This window comes from Oratosquilla oratoria, chromosome 10 (assembly GCF_046742065.1).
Source record: "Oratosquilla oratoria isolate Oo_2021 chromosome 10, ASM4674206v1, whole genome shotgun sequence".
NCBI classification, from domain to species: domain Eukaryota; kingdom Metazoa; phylum Arthropoda; class Malacostraca; order Stomatopoda; family Squillidae; genus Oratosquilla; species Oratosquilla oratoria.
The window spans coordinates 377,296-399,292 of NC_134786.1; the positions used below are offsets into that span (position 1 = coordinate 377,296).

Here is a 21,997-nt window from a genome sequence, read left to right on the forward strand (position 1 = left end):
GGCAGATATCAACAACAAAACTGTTCTTTGAATATTTGTGATTTGGTACATATTAACTACATTGTTCTTTAAATATCAGTAATTTGGTAAATAACAACTACAAAATTTGATCTTTGAATATCACTGATTTGGTAAACTACAAAACTTGTTCTTTAAATATCAGTGATTTGGTAAATAATGACTACAAAATTTGATCTTTAAAATTCAGCGACTTGGTAGACTACAAAACTTGTTCTTTAAATATCAGTGATTTGGTAAATAACAACCACAAAATTTGATCTTTCAATAACAGTGATTTGGTAAACTAATTTTTTTTTCCTTTTTATATAAGTGATTTGGTAAATATCATTTACAAAACTTGTTCCTCATATCTAAAGCTTTTTTCCAGAATGAGCTCTTCTGAAATTGAAAGTCAGTACTTTTCCATATATTCTAGAATCTAACTCAATATCCCACTATTCTTTCTGTTTTCTAGCATCAACATTTACTTACCCTAACAGTCGAAGTACATTGAGCACAGGCAACAAGTTCATACGCAGCAACGTGCCTCATGGCATAAGCTCCACATCTTCTTCTAACAAAATATTAGAAAATTATCTTCGACTGCATTAATTCATAGATTACTTTCCTTGACAACTGTGTCAACAATAGTGTATAAAAATCTACTGAAGTATCTTTAATGCTTAAGATCTAGTATTAGCACATGGTAATTATATTTTCTAATACATACATACGTACATACATACATATACCAAGGGCTTTTTTCCCCCTTGCAAGGGAGGTAGGGGAGAAAAAAAAAAAAAAAAAAAAAAAAAAAAAAAAATCCACTCCCACACATTCCAACTCCCATTCACCTCCCTCCCTTCCTCCCTTTTATCTTGGCTCCTAATGAAATTACTGTAATATAAAAATGATCTACTAAAATCTAAACTGAGGAGAACACTGAGGAAACTGAGAATAAAAATATGATGAACCTGGGTTGTGTTCAACATCTAAAACTAAAGTATAATAAAATATACCAATAATATAACATTCTCCATACTTTACATATATAAACAACAAAATACTCTCACACGAAAAAACCTCGCAAAAGAAACTGGGCACTTAACATACTAGAACTCATACAAATCGAGTACTTCGGATCTAGCAACATGGTCCCTGACATAGGCAGACGGTGCAACGATCAAGTGGTCATCTCATCGGGCCACCACCTTGAATCACATCTCGTTTTGTCCACAAACACGAAGCAAGCATAACAGCAAAGATAAAGTGTTGCCTGATCCTAATACCACAAGTTCCAAGCAGGGCCAGTTTTACCGATAGGCATTGGAGGTCATTGGCCTATGGCCCACAGCTAACTGGGGGCTCACTGAAATTAATTTGTCATACAAGAATGATAAAAAAAAAAAAAATTAGGCTTACATTGCATTAAAATGCAATAAGCATTTTTTCAGTAAAAAGTAACCATGCTCCATGAAATTAAATTCTAAATTACAATAATATATATATATAAATATATATATATATACATATATATATACATATATAAATATATACATATATATATATATATATATATATATATATATATATATATATATATCAGAGAGGGACTATGTCATGACTCATGAGTATGATGAAAAAATTCCACTGTCGGAGAAAATAAATGGATGAAGAATAGAATTAACTGTATATTTCAACCACTCTCTGTTCACATTGTATCCCTTTGTATCAACTATATAACTCTAACTTGTACACCATGTAACTATCTGCATAAGAGAACCAGAGTGGTCGAAATATACGGTTAATTCTATTCTTCATCCATTTACTTTCTCCGACAATGGGATTTTTTCATATACAGTATTTATATATATCATGAAACATGTATTTCTATAAATTTGGGGACCCATTGACGAGTTGGCCTAGGACCCACAAGTACGTAAATCCAGCCCTGCTTCCGCGAGCTTTTCTCTTTTGAAAGGGCCTGTCTTTTAAATAGAACAACACCGAAACATGCCTACATAATGAGAATATACTGATGTCTCATACAGAAAATACATAGATATCTATAAACACTTCTATATCAAATAAAAGATATGCAACATCACAGAGTTATAAGAGAATCATAACAATACCAACAATCTAGTCCTCCATATCAACTTTACACATATACGAGCTTTATCCCTTTATGGTGACATACTTTCTATACTTCATTCTGACCAACACAATAATTTGAATTAGTTCAGGCATAGATAAAGCCCGAGGGATCTTGATTGAATTACGTTCTTTCTATTTGTAATCTAAAGCACGGAAGTCTCCAACATTCAGAATACTCCTGTAAAACAAACACCTAACCACTGATATTCACTGCTTCCACATTTCCTCGGGTTCATATATCTGCACATTTTTCAGGACACTTTTACTATATTTGTTTTGCAATACAGGAATACTCACTATACAACCGAGTTGTGTTCCCAGTTGACTGGTCACAATGCGAAAATTCGTATATCAAGGTGGGTTTTACATGTAAAAGTAGGGGGGAGTCTCGTGTTCATGGACTCTGTCAACCCCCTCCTCAATTTTTGCCTCCTGTGGCTTTCACATACACCCAACATTTGTTTTACCTACATCATAGCACTCTGTCGTATAGTGAGATATTCCTGTACAGTACTACCTCTCATTAACGGACTAATAGGGGGGTAACGGTGTCCGTTGATGTGAATAATCCGTTAATTTGGAGTGGTTTTTGGGTGGCATAGTGATTGCACGCACTAAACAACAGCACCAAAAACACCATAAACACAGCTAATTAACGTCCATTAACGAGAGGTTTCACTGTATTTGTTTTGCAATGTATTGGTTGTATCAGCGTGACTCACTCACAAATTCAAATTCACTACAAACTCCTAACCTTACTAATTACTATTATTTTGTGGTAAATAGGATTTGTTTTTTATCATTTTGGCCACTTTGAGGTGTTCAAATTTATTTTGGTTCTTCTGATTGCATTTCTTTGTGTATCACTTGGGTCTTATGACTTTGAATTTATTTGCAAAAATTCCACAAACACAGGGATCTGTGTCCCATAACCAGGGCCGTAGCCAGGAATTAAATTTTGGGAGGGCTAATCATGCTTGGGGGGGGGGACTACTGCTGTATTGTGCCCACACACACATATATAATTAATCACTGATAATATCTGATATGCCTGTAATGATAGATACAATTTCATATTTTATGTATATACATCATGTATCACAAATTCACCATAAACTTAGCTTATTTTGTATAAGTTTTCCAGTGTAGTGTATTTATAATACTTTTGAGTAGAAATCAATTTTGGGGGGCTAATTGGATTTTTGGGGGGTCTAAGCCCCCACCCCATGGCTATGGTCCTGCCCTTAACCCCTGTGAATGTTAGGAGTTCGACATCGACCTTTCCAATCCGTTGCCCCAATTATCTTGCAGTGACTGGGAAATGGTGACAGCTTCCATGTGGGTCCTCAAGTCCCTTACAAAAGGTACAGATTGACCTCTCATTAACGGACTAAAAAGGGGGTAACGGTGTCCGTTGATGTGAATGATCCGTTGATTTGGAGTGGTTTTTAGGTGGAATAGTGATTGCACAGCACTAAACAACAGCATCAAAAACACAGCAAAAAAAAAACACAAACACAGCTAATTAATGTCCGTTAATGAGAGGTCAATCTGTATATATTGCATGAGGGGATGGAGAGGGGGGTGGGGGTCGCCGAATTAATGAAGCAGCCTTGCTGTGGATGTGCTGTGTCTTGCAACACTGCTTCTGACCCAGGGCAGTGGACAGGATACAGGGATGACCCGTCATCCAGGAGGTGTCACGATGAGAGGGAGGGAAAAGGGTGGAGGGGAGTGGAGTGTGTAGGGGATGGAATGGGTGGGAGTGGTTTCTATGCCTTTTTCTTTTGGCTACCTCCCGTGTAAGGGCAAAAAAAGCCTTTGGTATATGTATGTATGTATATTGTGTTGGAGGTGCTCAGATGAGAGGGAGGGTGGGAGGGGTGTGGAGTGTATTTAGGGATGAAATGGGTGGGAGTGTTTTTATGCCTTTCCCTTTTTGGCTACCTCCCGTGTAAGGGCGAAAAAAGCCTTTGGTATATGTATGTATGTATATTGTGTTGGTGTCTGGGGATTGTTAGTATGAGGCATAGTAATATGAGGGGTTTTTTGTCCTCTGTGTGGCATTTGCATCCGAGGTTAAAGCCCTCACATGCCCACATGCCGCCTCGGGGTAAAGTTCTCAGTGAGGAACTCCCCCACTCCCCCATCACCGCTTCCCACCTCCGCCAACCTATACTGTCTATGACCCTAATTTGTGCAACATGATTATTAGGATATTGGTACTCGAAAATGGAATGGTCTATGGCAGCGTTTTTCCAACTTTTTTTATGGCGACCCACAGCAAGAATCACAGTTTACATCATGACCCATAATACTTAGGTGTAATAAGATACATATATTATATATATAATAATAATATATATATGTATTCACATGTATTATATATAATGTGTGTGTGTGTTTATTTCCTTTCTTTTTTGTTGCGACCCATTTTATTTTTCACACAACCCACTGAAGGGTTGGAACCCAGTTTGAAAAACACTGGTCTATGGTATCTCTTTAATTAGGCTGGCAGTGGTTCATGGCCTTAAAACAAGTCAAAAACCACTGGAGAATTTTGTGTTGGGTACTGTTCGCCTCCGTTCCTCGTTATTCAAATTTGACCTACAATGACCCACAAGAAATCATAACACTTCTCCCAACGACCTTTTCCTTTACACCCAAAATCTAGTTACACGAGTACAAACATCACATGAACGACAATCAACTTTACATAAACCTCTGCTGTATAAATCATACAAAATTGTAATGTACGGACTGGCGGAGTTCGCTGTGTATAAAACGAGTAAAAAAGTGTTTCTTGAAGTTTTCCCTCGACATTTAGAGACTTGGTGAATCAGTTGCTACGTATTGAAGCTGTGGGGGTGAACCATCTTCAGCTGTTGGGTCATACTGCGCCTCTTCTGGTAATTTTGAAGAACTGGACGATGGCCACATCACAGCCTCAAAAAAATGCGCTTGGCCAGGTTGTGATATGGCCACCATACAGCCTTTCTAAGTGACCAAAAGAGGCAGGACGATGGCATCACAGATAACCGTCCAGGATGAAACGCCTCACCTCATAATATACGACACATTATGGAAGACTGCTCGGTACACAATCGTGCATGCCAATGACACAATATACGCTTTATAAGGAATCTGCAGGAAAACTCCGTTCGACCCGTGGCATTCATCTGGGAGACGGGACTGCTCGGCCAGACAAACTAGGGAACGACAACGACAACAAGCGAGGAAGTGCGGTGTCTCGCTGTATTGCCTTACATTCGAGTGGTATGGCACGGGTAAGGGTCAACTCTTCATTCTCAAGCTCCAAGAGGTGACGAATGGGTTTAGATACGTGTCGGATGGGGTGTCGGCTCGGTGTATGCTTTGACTTGGTTACCCCCCTTATGCGAGGGAAAAAGACCTTTTAATACATTAATATATATGTGAGTAAATTGTAGCACACTACAAAACCTTCATATGACAAAGGTTTTAACCCTGTGGGAGGGGGTAAGGATAATGCAACCAAGTTCCCCCTGTACGTTGTAAAAAGCAGGTGGATAAGAGGGAGAGAAGAGGGTGGAAGGGAATGGAGTGTGATAGGGATGGAATGGGTAGGAGTGGTTTTTATGCCTTTGTTTGTTGGCTACCTCCCTTATAAGGGGGAAGAAAGCCTTTGGTATATGTATGTATTTACCTAGTTGTATTTTACAGGTCTGGAACTATGCTTGTGTTGACCCATTTTTGTATCTCTCTACATCTAGTTTGCTTTTGAATTCATGTATATTTCTGGCATTAACTGTTTCACTGTTCAATTTGTTCCAAACGTATGTATGTATGTATGTATGTATGTATGGGGTAAAGCAAAGGAACTAAGGCCTTCTCTGTTGACGTTTTATGTGTTACGAGGAGGAAATCATTACGAGAGGAACTTAGCGAGAACTACACACAGGACTGTGCAGGGAATGCTTGTGTATTTGAGTAAAAACATATGTTACTATGTCATGCCAAATTAACAAAATTCAAACACTTTATTTTTTTTTTGCTACACTGGATAGAGAGCTTATATTGTTTGGTTAAATTGAATATTGTGATAGAAAAATAAAGAGGCACAACATTTAACCTTACAAAACTAATATCCACATCCGCATCAACATAATTTCACTTAACCAAAATATTGATATCCACTAATTAATTAATATCCACTTTGTATGTATAATCTTTAAACCTCTTCTAATAATGATAATAACTGTTGTCTCAAGTTTTATCAACTGGAAACTTACATCCACACAGTGGCTCCCAAAAGTCCGTAGACCTTTCTGGAAAGAAGTTTCGACTTCTCTGTGCTGTTGTTATTGTTCCCTAGTAGACTGTCTGGCCAAGCCCCTTCACCCACCCCACTCCCTGAGCAAAGCCACTGTTGCAACATGGTTTTTCCACAAATCCTTTATATAGTGTATACAGGGATTTCTTGATTTATGCATTTAGAATATGCAATTTTGGAATAACCTAACAAGTTTTTTTGTATTACACAATATTTAGAATAACATGATGTACACATATACCAAGGCTTTTTCCCCCTTACATGGGAGGTAGCCAAAAAGGAAAAGGCATAAAATCATTCCCACCCATTTCATCCCTGAATACACTCCACACCCCTCCACCCTCCCTCTTATCTTAGCACCTCCTGGATGACGGGTCATCCCTGCACCTTGTCCACTGCCCTGGGTCAGAAGCAGTGTCGCAAGACAGCACATCCACAGCAAGGCCACTTCATTGAATCGGCGATCCCCCCTCTCCGTCCCCCCATTGAATAAAAGGAGAAGATGGGGAGAAATCCCTTCGGGCTGCATCAAAATTTTGCTCACACATACTACCTCACCCCCCATCCCCCCGCCCATTCCACCTCATGCAATCACATCATCATCCATATACAACCATTCTCCATTCACCCCTGTCTTCTGTCCTCTCCCGTCCTTCCTCAACAGACATTCCCCTCTTCCCCAAAGCCCCTTCACCCCATCCATCCATCTCATCCTAGGACGTCCCCTCATGTTCACTCCCTCCACATCTGCCTTCCATACCTCTTTTACTAGTCTTTCTTCACTCATTCTTTCCATGTGTCCAAACCATCCTAATACTCTTTCATCAACCCTATCTCCCAACTCCCTTTCCACCCCCATTCTCCTCCTCACCTCCTCATTTCTCACTCTATCTAGCCTAGTAACCCCCATCATACTTCTCAGACACCTCATCTCAAACACATTCAAACTCCTTCTCTCTTCCTCTCTTATGTTCCATGTTTCTGCCCCATACAGTGCTGTTGGCACAATCACTCCTTCATACAGTCTCCTCTTAGCATCCATTCCCAAATGTCTATTCCTCATTACACTCTTTAATCCACCTAGGCATTTACTCGCTTCTCTCAATCTACATTCTACCTCCACCTTCACTCCACCTTTTCCTGCCACATTTGCACCCAAGTATCTAAAACTATCCACTTCTTCCAGTCGCTCTCCCTTGCTCACTTTCAGTCTACTGCCACTTTCACCCCTTGTACATCTCATCACCTTACTTTTACCCACATTTATCTTCAGCTTTCTTCTATCACATACTCTCCCAAACTCTGTCACCAGCTTCCTCAGTCCCTCCTCCGACCCTGCCACAAGCGCAGTGTCGTCAGCAAACAACAGCTGGCTCACCTCCCACTTTTCTCCATTTTCTTTAACCATCTCCAATCCCTGACCCACTACCCTTGCATTTACCTCTTGCACTACCCCATCCATGTATAAGTTGAACAGCCAGGGCGACATAACGCATCCTTGACGAAGTCCCACCTTTACCTCGAACCACTCACTCTCTCCATTTCTAATCCTGTCACAAGTTCTACTACTCTCATAAAAACTCTTGACAGTTCCTAGAAGCTTTCCTCCTATCCCATATATCTGCAGAACCTCCCACAGTGCCTTTCTGTCTACCCTATCGTAAGCCATTTCCAGATCCATAAAAGCCCAAAAAACATCCTTCCCCTTTCCTATAGCTTTCTCACATATTTGTCTTACCACAAAGATCTGATCTACACAACCTCTACCTGTCCTAAATCCACACTGTTCCTCGCCAATTACTCCCTCTGTTCCTCTCCTAATCCTCTCAATTAAGATCCTCCCATAAGCCTTCCCAACTACACTTAACAAGCTAATCCCTCTGAAACTACTACATTCACACTTGTCCCCTTTTCCCTTGTAAAAAATCAAATAAGCAATAATGAAACTTAACTGTTCACTTTATGCAATTTTTACATTACGTGATCCTTTCAGGAATGTATCCCTCGTATAAATCAAGAAATCCCTGTACTGTGTTGTTGGTGTGTATGATTGCATACAGTGCAGTCTTCCATAATGTGTTATATCATACAGAAACCACAGGGAAATTGAAATTCGGAATACTAAATGTTTTCATCTATTACACCGTCAGAGTACTCTGAAGATGTCGTAATAGACGAAAACATTTAGTATTCCGAACTTTAATTTCCCTGTGGTTTCTGCATGATCATTTATACATGTGTTTTTTGTGATTATTTTTGCAATGTGTTATATATGGAATGTGTTACATCCTGGGCATTTATCTGCAATGTTGTCATCCAGCCTTTTCTGGTAACTTAGAAGGGCTGAATAGTAGCCACATTGCAGCCTGACTAGGCGGACTTTGCCCTCTCGGGGGAGAGAGGATTCAGAGAGATGGATATCATGAGGTCTGGCATGCAGCAATGTATTGAATATCTATGGGGCTGTTTCTATCTCACCAGCTTAAAACAGTAGAAGAGAAACAAACATTGGCCAACAACTCTCCTTGTGTAAAAAATTAAGGATATATGTTACGTATACGAAAGACAATGGAAGCACAACTGTACACCTGTATGTTAACAAATGTTGCTGGATGCTTGACCTAACCTCGCAAACCACAAGCGCACGTTGGTTTGTGACAGATCCAGATCCAAAATTCGTGGTGGCATCACCACCAAATTGTGGTGACATCACCACCAAGTCATGATGACATCACCACCAAGTCGTGGTGACGTCATCATCATGACCGTCATCTACATATACCACTCTATGTAGTCTCACTAGTGACGATATGCTTTAATGTCACAAACTCCCCCCTATCGGAAGGCTAGGACAGTGCCCCTCACAGAGGGCTTTGTAGCGTGGAATTTAATGAACCATGCCCTTGGTTCAACTTCGCCAGTGGCAGGATTCGAACCACCATCCCCTCGACCTTCACCGCAAGTAACAACGCCCTAACCGGCTCAGCCACTAATACCAATAATATATATTCGAAACCAATGAAGAAAGATCTTAAGCCAATTCTGGAGACTGAGCATCACCAGCCTTCCCCCCCCCCCCACCCACACCCCTCTCTCCTTCCCTCCGTCTCGGTTTGGATTTCCAGATGGAGGCGAGGACTGATGGATTCTGAAAACAGGTGGCGGAGAGGGAGATTGACAATTCTTTCTGACATTCGTCTTGCAGGGTATAAACAAATGAATAAAAGAATAATAAAAAGAAATACGTTAGAAAGAAACATAAATAAATAAATAACTAAATTAGCACAACTCTAAAAACTCTTAAATGTTAATGAGTGAGCAATGTTTCTCATACATATATAAATATATATTATATATATATATATATATATATATATATATATATATATAAATATATATTATATATATATATATATATATATATATATATATATAATTTTTTATCCCATTTAAGCATCCGTCACAGGATCAATGACGGGTACCTGCCAGCGACGGTCGTGCTCGACAGACGTCAGAGAGGATCACTTCCCTATCACCAATCTTCAAAAAGCCATCATCACTCCCACCTCCATTTGGAGGTGGAGCCCTGAATGGCTGACACTTGGTTTCCAAACTGAGCCTAAGATCTCTCCGTCAATTTCAACCTCATTTCCTCTACATTTCTACGTACGGTCAGCAAACAACTGGTAACAACTTTCCTCCTTCTACTACTATTATAAATTGGTGACATAGAAACTATCCCAGTCATAAAATACAGACAACAAAACGTTTTTGGCAAGAGATCCGTGGTCGAACCCGAGGATCACAGCCAACTGCTGTTTCCCGGCAGTTACACCCGAGGCAACATTTATCATTATCGTAACAGCCGCGACCCTTTTTGTTCATTTTTGGTCTGAATATAATTATACAGCAACAAGCACACAACACAAATATAACATGACACCATGTTCATGGAACTGCCTAGTATAGGCCTTATGGTCTCTTGCAGTCTCCTTCATTCTTATGTTCATATGGCTTTAAAACTCAAAGGCAAGATAATGGTCTCTTTGGTCCCACAAGATCAAAGCTGTTCATTACAAAGGCAAATCGCAAATCAAATTATGTACAGGAATAGCGATGACACCCGCAATCGCAATGCCCGTTGTGTCGGCCAGTGTGGTTATGCTCATCGCAAAGTGCTTGTGGCTCTGAGGAACCTGCAATATATTAAAACCCGTATTAGAAAAATTATCGTATTACGACAAATACCGGGATACAGGGATGACCTGTCACCCGTCATCCATGAGGAGCTAAGAAGAGATGGAGGAAAGGGTGGTGGATGGAAGTGGAACAGGTGGGAGTGAAATGGATGGGAGTGGATGAGAGTCTTGATTTGTATGAAAGTGACAGTTACCGACAAGGTCAACATATAATAAAACAAAAAAAAAATATCTTCTTCCCAAGCAAAGTACACCTTAATAAAACTTAACATAAACATTGAACATCACATGTCTGCATATGGCTATACACCATTTACCCTTTGTACAGGGGGTCGGAAACGATTGAAAATTATGTACTTACTTCCATTGCTATTCTGTAGAAGGTGTTGACGTAGGCAGCGCCTCCGAGGAGACCTTCCCAGATGATGAGGATGAAGACGACCCAGATGCTTCCGATCCAGGCAGTTATGGCAGTCGAGAGGAACAAGATTACATTGACCCACTTGAAAAGAAAGAAACATGCGTCATTAAATTGTTCATAATTCCATGCTGTTCATGTTGCGGGTGTGTGTTTTGACTTAAACACCCCCCTTTATACAGGGGAAAAGGACTTTGGTATGCAATTCACCGTGGTCTTGCATCACATGTTGGACTCATGACTGACAGCTAATTTCCTCTTGGATGAGAGCACAGAGCTCATATATGCCTAATGTCTCTGGTCCCCTTAACCCCTATGTATGTTGTCTGTGTAACTTAGTGTAGAAAAACAGTCTAACAAGGACTACAATGGAAATAAGCTTACATGCTTTTTTGTTATCCTCAGCAATTGTAATTGTTATTTCAAACTATGTGTTCTTTTCTTTATCTGCACTTCATGTATATTGATTCATTGCCAAATAAACATTATTATTATTATTAATATTATAATTATTATCAATATACAGGTAATGTTGTAATCTTACACACACACACACCCAACTCCCCACCAATGAGAGATGGAGTGCCGGCTCACAGTGCAGCGTTGCTGAAATTATTTCAGCCTTGGGCGAGAATCGAACTCTGACCACTGGAGAAGTGGTTGCGAACAGAGCCTTTACGTGCCTAAATGCCGCCCCAGGGCAAAGTTCTAAGTGCCCCCCCCTCCTCCCCATCACCACTTCCCATCTCCACCATTCCTTACTGACTATTATAGCTATTGACTTACGAAAAAATTAAACGGATTTTAAAAATGGTGTTTAATGTCCCTGTTGCAAAAAAAAGGGGAAAAATATTTCATATTCTGTTGATTCTAACGCAAAATTCGTATTACATTGCGGTAAAATATTCAGGTCTCCTTGGACCTTTTTCCTTATCATAATTCGTTTGTCAGCCTTGTACGCGGCATGTCCAGACTAGAATTGCCATCCCCCTAAATGTGCCGCCCCAGGGTATATGCCCCCCCCCTGCCCCCCTATGTGAGGGCCCTGGTTGTGAATGGTACCACTGCACTGTCAAGTTGCATGTATCAATCAATCAATCAATCTAGACACAGAGTTACGGTGTCTATGGCCTGCAAGAGACGAGACACAACCGTAAGACAACAAGAGGAGGAAGATGCCCCCCAGCCCTCCCCCACCCCCATTGGAAAGATCTTAATCACTTCAGTACGAGTCAAACTCTCACACATAGTATCGGCTGCCATACGTACACTGCATCACACTACTCACATTACAAAATATAAAATCAGTGCTGTATTACTTGTTCTCTTTTAGTCCGAGTAATAATAAACACATACATACTGTGACACCTCTCATTAATGGATGTTAATTAGCTGTGTTTGCAGTGTTTTTGGTGCTGTTGTTTAGTGCTGTGCAATCACTATGCAATCACCCAAAAACCACTCAAAATCAACGGATTATTCACATCAACGGACACCGTTACCCCCCTTCTAGTCCGTTAATGAGAGGGACTGTACATACAACCCACCCATCCTGAAGAAAACTTCTGGTTAGCATAAAATAATTCATGTGACAACAATGTTCTTCTTCATATCGTACCTGAAGTACCGACGTAATCCAGATATGGTGTATCTGGAAACAGTGGACCGACGAACGGGAGATCATGACTCCGACCTGGTAGATTACCTGATACCAGCGGTACTGCTCGTGATGGTCGAGCCACGACAGCGACGGGAAATACACGAGTTCCATCTGTGGAGAGTGGTAAAGCTGAAAAATCTTCTCATCTTTTGTCCAGTACAGGAATACCTCACTATACGACCGAGTGCTATGAAGTAGGAAAAACAGATGTTGGGTGTATGTGAAAACCCCCAGAAAGCAAAAATTGAGGATGGAGTTGACTGGGTCCATGAACACAAACATATACATACATATACCAAAGGCTTTTTCCCCCTACACGAGGGGTAGCCATGAACACAACCGCCCTATTTACGTACACGTAAAACCCACCTTGATATACGAATTTTTGCATTGTGACCAGTCAGCTGGGAACACAACTCGGTTGTATAGTGAGGTATTCCTGTATCGGTTCATGAATCGGTGTGAACACATCTACAGATTCTGACGTGAATGAACATCTATCTCGATATATCAGGGTGGCCAAACTGCAGCTTATGACCCATATGTGGCTCTATAGCCTTCAATATGCAGCTCTTAGAAATATGTTGGCTGATCTCCTCTTTCCATCACAGTTAACATAATGGGTAAAAAATAAATAAATAAATAAAGATAAATAAAATAATAATAATAATAGATAAAAAATAAATAGATAAATGAAATAATAATAAATAAAAAATAAAGATAAATAAAATAATAATAATAATAGATAAAAAATAAATAGATAAATGAAATAATAATAATGAATAAAAAATAAATAGATAAATAAAATAATAATAATAATAAATAAATAAAAATAAATAAATAGACAAATAAGATAATAATAATAAATATAAATAAATAGATAAATAAAATAATAATAATAAATAAATAAATAATAGATAAATAAAATAATGATAATAGATAAATAAATAAATAATAAATAAAGATAAATAAAACAATAATAAATAAATAAATACAAAATAAATAAACAGATAAAAAAAAATCAAGCTTTATAATCTATAATCAGTTTTGTTCATGCCTTGCAGCTCTCAAATGTCTGAACTTTCTCGAATGTGGTTCTTACATTAAGCAAGTTTGGCCATCCTTGCTTTATACCAACAGACTTCTTCCCCCCTGATAAGGGAGATAGCCAGCCAAATCATGCTTCAACCCAGGGCAAGAGTTACGTGGTTATAGTAGGCCACTGGTCTAGGCCCCATGGCTAACTGGGGGCCCGATGAAACTAATTTGTCATGTAAGACTGGTAAAATATATTCCTTTGAAGAAGCTTTAAGCGAAACCGGTCAGGGATAAACTTGGTCCTACACCCATTTCTTCTTCTTCCACCTTCTTCAAACCTGTCACAATGTCTCGCACACACACATACACGCATATGTGTATACACACACACACACATATATATATATAATATGTATAAATAAATAAAATTAGGCAGACATTGCATTAAAGTGCAATAAGTATTTTTTTTCATTTCTATTTAACTTCAATTTTGAAATATATATATATATATATATATATATATATATATATATATATATATATATATATATATATATATATATATGCATGAGTGTGTGTATATTTTGGATACTGAAACATGCCACATTTCTATAAATTTGGGGACCAAGTGACAAGTTTGGCCTAGGACCAACAAGCAGATAAATCCAGCCTTGCATCTACTCCCATCCAGTGCAAGGCTGCGGGTTTTCCCACTTGGTGAAACTTGAAGCAACAATTAATTGTACATGATGCGCCATCATCGTCGTCGTGTTACGTGATGCAATGATAAATAACTACCAAACACTCACCAAACCCTGGTTAATGAGATACTCTCCTATGTACACGATGCCAAGCGGAATCATGAACTTCAACAGACGAGGCACGTAGCGGAACTTTTCTTTGAGCGTGAGTGAGCTCTCCAAGTGTTCTAACTGAAGTTCTTGAGAGTATGAATGATTTCTTGAGCAACAGCGTTTGCCTCTCGGGTGTTCCAAAACGACCCAAAAGCTGCAAAAGGAATGTCGAATTTTAGATTCTAAATAAGAAGGAAATAGGCAAAAACTGGTTTACGAACGGAATAGATTTAGTAACCATGTAGCGAGTGCTGAAACAAATGGTTGTTTCGAAAGACGGTAACTTTATAGATACGGAGAAAAGTAACAGAAAAGACGTAAAGATTGTGTGAATGGACCAATTTTTTTCTTATTTTTTTCATTATACACATATACATATACCAAAGGCTTTTTTCCCCCTTATAAGGGAGGTAGCCAAAAATCAAAGGCATACAAACTGCTCCCACCCATTCCATTCCCATCACACTCCACTCCCCTCCACCCTCTTCGCTCCCTCTTTTCTTGGCTACTCCTGGATGACGGGTCATCTCTGCATCTCACCCACAGCCCTGGGTCAGAAGCAGTGTCGCAAGACACAGCACATCCACAGCAAGGCCGCTTCATTAAATCTGCGACCTTCCCCCCCCCCCTCCGTCCCTTCATACAGAAATGGAGAAGACAGGTAGAGTACGATACTTGCTTCAAACTCATAATGATGGGGACAACCAGCATACTGAAGACTGTAGCACGTGGGGTGAGACCGATTGCCGTGAGACCCGCATAACTTAACGCACCAAAGACCCCAGCTCCTCCTGTACCCGAAGACCATGCAGACACTGTATTCCTGTTCAAGAAGGAAATTAAAATTGAATAAATCTGAAGGAAAAAGAACAAAAAATAAATAAATAAATAAATGAATAGATGATGATGATGATGATGATGATGATTTCGTTTAATATCACAAACACCCCCTCCCCTATCAGGAGGTCAAAACAGTGCCCCTTACAGAGGACTAATATAAATAAAAAATGCCATGATCTTCACAGATACCTATCAAAACAACATAATCGTAATACGCAAATCTAGCCCATTTAATCTCATTGAGTCAACTTCTATGATCACAGACAGTCAGACAAAACACATAATACATAATCTCAAGCACTCATCTGCCTGTGGCCCTGATAACATAAGTAACATCCACCTAAAACACATTGGACCACAAGGTATACACGCACTCACAAACACTGCAAACTACAGCTATTCACACAACACTATACCCGACATCTGGAACCATGGTAAAATAATCACCATTCCAAAACCAAACAAAGACCCAACAATCCCAACATCGCACCGCCCAATCACACTTCTCTGCACCCCCTCTAAAGTCATTGAACGCCTAATACTTCAACTTGTCACACCACATATTCCCTTTGCTGACTCACAACATGGTTTTAGGCCACTACACTCCACAAACACTCTTCTGATAACCTCACACAAAGAATTTTAGATGGCATCAATTCAGATAGGCCCTACCACAGAACACATCTTATAACATTAGACATTAGTAAAGCTTTTGATGCTATCCCCCGCCACAATCTAACGAATAAAATATATAACACAGACATGCACAATAAAACCAGACACCTCAGAATTACAAATCTCTTCCTACGCAGACGACATAACAATCACATGCACACATCGTAACACAGACAAATCTGCAGAAATAATCCAGCCATACCTTGATACATTTAACACATGGTTCATCACAAACAGACTCAAAATAGCTCCAACCAAATCTACAGCAACACTTCTCACCAACTGGACAAAAGAACACAAATACATACCTCATCTCTACATCAGCAACACTCTAATACCACACACAAACACACCGAAAATTCTTGGTGTAACATACAATACATCCATGTCTTTCAAACAACACATCAAACATAAAAAACAAATGCACACCTAGACTTAACGCACTTAAGTCAATCACTGGAACAACATTTGGACAAAACAAAGAAACTAATACAACAATATACAAACAATGCATATGCTCAGTGATGAATTATGCGAGTCCTGCATGGGCTCCTAATGTCAGTGAGACACACCACAACACCCTTCAAATCATACAAAACAAAGCCCTAAAAACAATTACAGGCTGCACAAATACAACACCTACAGACCATTTACACCATGAAACAAAAGTCCTCAAAGTCAAGGACCACCTCGACGTGAGAGGCACACAAACACTTGCCACAGCCACCACAAACACATCACACCCGCTACACTACATAGTAGAACACCCACACACACCAAGAAACATTAACCCCTTCCATACGGTGCCGCACACGTAGGCGTCATGAGGAGCAAGTGGATTCGCGACGCTGCCATATCGGCGTCTTGATTATATTTATTGTAGTCGCCCCTGTATTTTTACATTCTCCCAAATGCGCCCTGAATCCCATTCTCTGTGGTTTTTTAAAATTTGCGGGTGAAAGAGAGAACGATCGATATAAGCGGCGACTATAGTTTATGATGCGAATATTATTTCGTTACGTCATACGGCTGGCATTGGCTGCTGCCCGCGAGATTTAAGTCCCGTATTGAAGTGGTTAAAACAACACCCAAAGACCTGTATCACACACAGATACTCTCTTCTCTTCCTCCACAACTGCCAAATACCGGCCTCCCGAAACATATTCATAATCATATCACTCACCGCTCCATTAACACACTGAAAGACAACACACTGCTGCATGCCAGACCCCTTGATATCCACCCTTCTGAATCCTCTCTCCCATGAAAGGACAGAGTCCACCTGGCCAGACTGCGGTGCAGCCACCACCCAGCACTTCTAAGCTACCGGAAGAGGCTGGATGACTGCACTGTGAACACCTGCCCAGGATGTAACACTTCACCCCATACCATACAACACATAATGGAAGACTGCATTATACACAATCATGCACACAAACAACACAACATACACTCTATAAAGGGTTTGTGGGAAAACCCAGTTTCGGCTGTGGCATTCCTTGGGGAGACGGGACTGCTCGGACAGACAGTCTAGGGAATGACAACAACAACAACAACTATGATCAGTAGATCCATCCCAAAGCAGTTCCTTAAGTACAGACTGCATGTTACAATGCCATTAATATCTCAGTATGAAGAAAATTATTCCAAAGAGGGAAGAAAATAGCTAAAAAATAAATAAATAAATAAATAAATAAATAAACAATAAATAGATAAAAAATAAAATAGATAAATAAAAAAATAAATAAAATAAAAATAAATCCCCCCATCACACAAGTCATAAAAACAACAAACCTATGGAAGTTGGACGTGTACGGAAGAAACGTAACTTCTCCGAGGCCACTTGACAGAGAAGCACAAGCAACTCCGATAATGGCCATGACTTCGTTGACTGCTGCTCCGACCAATATGAACGAGATGCTACACGCGATGACCACGACAGTTATCCTCTGGTGACTGAAAAATTATAAATTGTAATGATCTTATGAAAGGCTGAGAGAGAGAGAGAGAGAGAGAGAGAGAGAGAGAGAGAGAGAGAGAGAGAGAGAGAGAGAGAGAGAGAGAGAGAGAGAGAGAGAGAGAGAGAGAGAGAGAGAGAGAGAGAGAGAGAGAGAGAGAGAGAGAGAGAGAGAGAGAGAGAGAGAGAGAGAGAGAGAGAGAGAGAGAGAGAGAGAGAGAGAGAGAGCGCGTGCAGAGGAGAAAGTAAGAATGAAAGGAAGAGAGGGAGGGAGAGAGAGAAGTGGGGGTGAGAGAGGGATATCTTTGGTCCAGTTAGAGAGAGGGAAGGAGAGGAAGGAAGAGAGAAAGAAAAGATGGAAAAGAAGAGAGAAAGAAAGAGAGGGGACGAGAGAGGGATATCTTTAGCATAGGAAGAGGGAAGGAGAGGAAGGAAGGAAGAGAAAGAGAGTGAAAGAGAGAAAGAAAGGGAGGGGAAGAGAGAGAGGAACATCTTTGGCATAGTTAGAGAGAGGGAAGGAGAGGAAGGAAGAGAGAAAGAAAGAGAGGGGAAGAGAGAGGGATATCTTTGGCATAGCTAGAGAGAGGGAAGGAGAGAAGGAAGAGAGAGGAACATCTTTGGCATAGTTAGAGAGAGGGAAAGAGAGTGAGAGGAAGAGAGATAGAAAGAGTGGGGAAGAGAGAGGGATACCTTTGGCATAGTCAGAGGGAAAGAGAGTGAAAGGAAGAAAGAAAGAGAAGGGAAGAGAGTAGGGATATCTTTGGCATAGTTAGAGAGAGGGAAAGAGAGTGAAAGGAAGAGAGAGAGAAAGAGAGGGGAAGGGAGTGAGAGAGCAAAATCTTTGCCCAGGTTAGAGAGAGGGAAGGAGAGGAAGGAAGAGAGAAAGAAAGAGAGAGGGAGAGAGTGAGAGAGCAATATCTTTGCCCCAGATAAGAGAGGAAGGTCCAAATGAAAACTATATACATGTGGAGGGAGACGATTCTTTCCGACGTCCATCTCACCAAACCAGAACGTACAGGCTTCAATTATTATCCTCTCCCCCCCCCACAGTATCATCTAGAGTTATCAAAAGCATACGAGAATATTTATATGAAAATCATATATATATATGTTCACTTCCAGTCTACTGCCACTTTCACCCCTTGTACATCTCATCACCTTACTTTTACCCACATTTATTTTTAGCTTTCTTCTATCACATACTCTCCCAAACTCTGCCACCAGCTTCCTCAATCCCTCCTCTGACCCTGCCACAAGCGCAGTGTCGTCCGCAAACAACAGCTGGCTCACCTCCCACTTTTCTCCATTTTCTTTAACCATCTCCAATCCCTGACTCACTACCCTAGCATTCACCTCTCGCACCACCCCATCCATGTATAAGTTGAACAGCCAGGGCGACATAACGCATCCTTGACGAAGTCCCACCTTTACTTCAAACCACTCAATCTCTCCATTTCCAATCCTAACACATGCTCTACTACTCACATAAAAACTCTTGACAGCTCCCAAAAGCTTTCCTCCTATCCCATAAATCTGCATAACCTCCCACAGTGCCTTTCTGTCTACCCTATCATAAGCCTTTTCCAGATCCATAAAAGCCCAAAAAACATCCTTCCCCTTTCCTATAGCTTTCTCACATATCTGTCTTACCACAAAGATCTGATCTACACAACCTCTACCCGTCCTAAATCCACACTGTTCCTCACCAATTACTCCTTCTGTTCCTCTCCTAATCCTCTCAATTAAGATTCTCCCATAAGCCTTCCCTACTACACTCAACAGGCTAATCCCTCTGAAATTACTACATTCACACTTGTCCCCTTTTCCCTTGTAAAGAGGAACTATACAGGCACTACTCCAGTCCTCCGGTACTCTACCCTCTCTCCAGCAAATATTAAATAATCTCACCAACCAGTCCACCATCACTGAACCTCCCTTTTTCAGACATTCTGCATGACATCCATCCAGACCAGGTGCCTTACCTGCTTTCATCATCTTTACAACTGCCTTCACCTCATCCTTCCTTATTTCTCCTCCATTCTCCTCACTCATCACTCTCATTTTCTTCGTATTTCCCACTGCAGCTATCTTTCCTTCCCTATCCTCCTTCACATTCAGCAACTCCCTAAAATATTCTGCCCATCTTCCCCTCACTGCCATCTCTTCCATTATCAACTCTCCATCTGTACCTTTTACCTTTTCTTCCCTACTTGATTCGCCTCCTCTTCCTCTCTTAATTTCTTTCCAAAACATCTTTTTATTACTTTCAAAATTTTCAGTCATACTCCTACCCCATTTCACATCTGCTCTCCTCTTTGCCTCCTTTACCTTTTGCTTTACTTCTCTTTTCTTTTCTTTGTACGTCTCATATGACTCCCCTGTCCTCTTTTGTAACCAATCTGTGAATGCTCGCTTCTTCTCTTCTACAACCTTCTTTGTTTCCTCATCCCACCATTCACTACCCTTTCTTCTATTTCCCCCTGTCCTTCTTGTTCCACACACCATCCTTGCACACTTTAAGACTCCCTCCTTGAACCATCCCCATTCCTCCTCCACACCCATCTCTGCTCTATCCTTTACTCCCTCCCACTCCTCCTTCAGCTTCTTTTTGTACTCCTTCTCCTTTTCCTTTTCATTCAAGGAGTTCACTCTAAGAACCTCCCTACCTTTTGTCCCTTTCCTCCTTCTCCATCTATCCTCCACTCTCAACTTACCTTCCACCAAAAAATGATCTGATATTCCCCCACCCTCTCCCCTTAGCACATGTACATCCTTAAGGGAGAGCGACTGGAGGAAGTGGATAGTTTTAGATACTTGGGTGCAAGTGTAGCAGGAAAAGGTGGAGTGAAGGTGGAGGTAGAATGTAGATTGAGAGAAGCGAGTAAATGCCTTGGTGGTTTAAAGAGTGTAATGAGAAATAGACATTTGGGAATGGATGCGAAGAGGAGACTGTATGAAGGAGTGATTGTGCCAACAGCACTGTATGGGGCAGAAACGTGGAACATAAGAGAAGAAGAGAGAAGGAGTTTGAATGTGTTTGAGATGAGGTGTCTGAGAAGTATGGTGGGGGTTACTAGGCTAGATAGAGTGAGAAATGAGGAGGTGAGGAGGAGAACAGGGGTGAAAAAGGATTTGGGAGAGAGGGTTGATGAAAGAATATTAGGATGGTTTGGACACATGGAAAGAATGAGTGAAGAAAGACTAGTAAAAGAGGTATGGAAGGCAGATGTGGAGGGAGTGAACATGAGGGGACGTCCTAGGATGAGGTGGATGGATGGGGTGAAGGGGGCTTTGGGGAAGAGGGGAATGTCTGTTGAGGAAGGAAGGGAGAGGACGGAAGACAGAGGTGAGTGGAGAATGGTTGTATATGGATGATGTTGTGACTGCATGAGGAGGAATGGGCGGGGGGGTGGGTGGGGTAGTATGTGTGAGTAAATTTTGACGCAGCCCGAAGGGATTTCTCCCCGTCCTCTCCTTATATGCAAAGGGGGACGGAGAGGGGGGGTCGCCGATTAAATGAAGCGGCCTTGCTGTGGATGTACTGTGTCTTGCGACACTGCTTCTGACCCAGGGCGGTGGGCAGGGTTCAGGGATGACCCGTCATCCAGGAGGTGCTCAGATGAGAGGAAGGGTGGGAGGGGTGTGGAGTGTATTTAGGGATGAAATGGGTGGGAGTGTTTTTATGCCTTTCCCTTTGTGGCTACCTCCCTTGGAAGGGGGAAAAAGCCTTGGTACAGGTAAACGTCGACTTACGATGGCATTAGGTTTCGATAGAGCCATCGTAAGACGATCTCATCGTAAGTCGATCCCCACTCTGTTCCGTGGTCACTGTACCTAGCCTACCTGTATATTAACCACCAGAGATACTGAATATAGCCTATTAAACA

At 40.8% G+C, this 21,997-nt stretch overlaps 2 protein-coding genes across 4 annotated transcripts in view; one reads left to right on the forward strand and one right to left on the reverse strand.

Annotated features, from left to right (window-relative positions):
* Positions 1-21,997, forward strand: part of LOC143029051 (uncharacterized) — a 422,642-nt gene that overhangs the window by 247,474 nt on the left and 153,171 nt on the right. The gene's annotated exons all lie outside the window — the stretch shown is intronic.
* The window catches only part of Cln3 (CLN3 lysosomal/endosomal transmembrane protein, battenin), a 28,649-nt gene continuing 16,569 nt past the window's right edge, over positions 9,918-21,997 (reverse strand). For both annotated transcript variants that reach the window (XM_076191383.1, XM_076191382.1), the window contains exons 5-10: positions 17,948-18,109; positions 15,318-15,461; positions 14,594-14,792; positions 12,705-12,857; positions 11,030-11,170; positions 9,918-10,665 (exon numbers count right to left, since the gene is read on the reverse strand). In XM_076191383.1, coding sequence (XP_076047498.1) covers positions 10,543-10,665; positions 11,030-11,170; positions 12,705-12,857; positions 14,594-14,792; positions 15,318-15,461; positions 17,948-18,109 — 922 coding nt within the window. In that variant the 3' untranslated portion in view covers positions 9,918-10,542. The remainder of the gene's footprint in view (positions 10,666-11,029; positions 11,171-12,704; positions 12,858-14,593; positions 14,793-15,317; positions 15,462-17,947; positions 18,110-21,997) is intronic.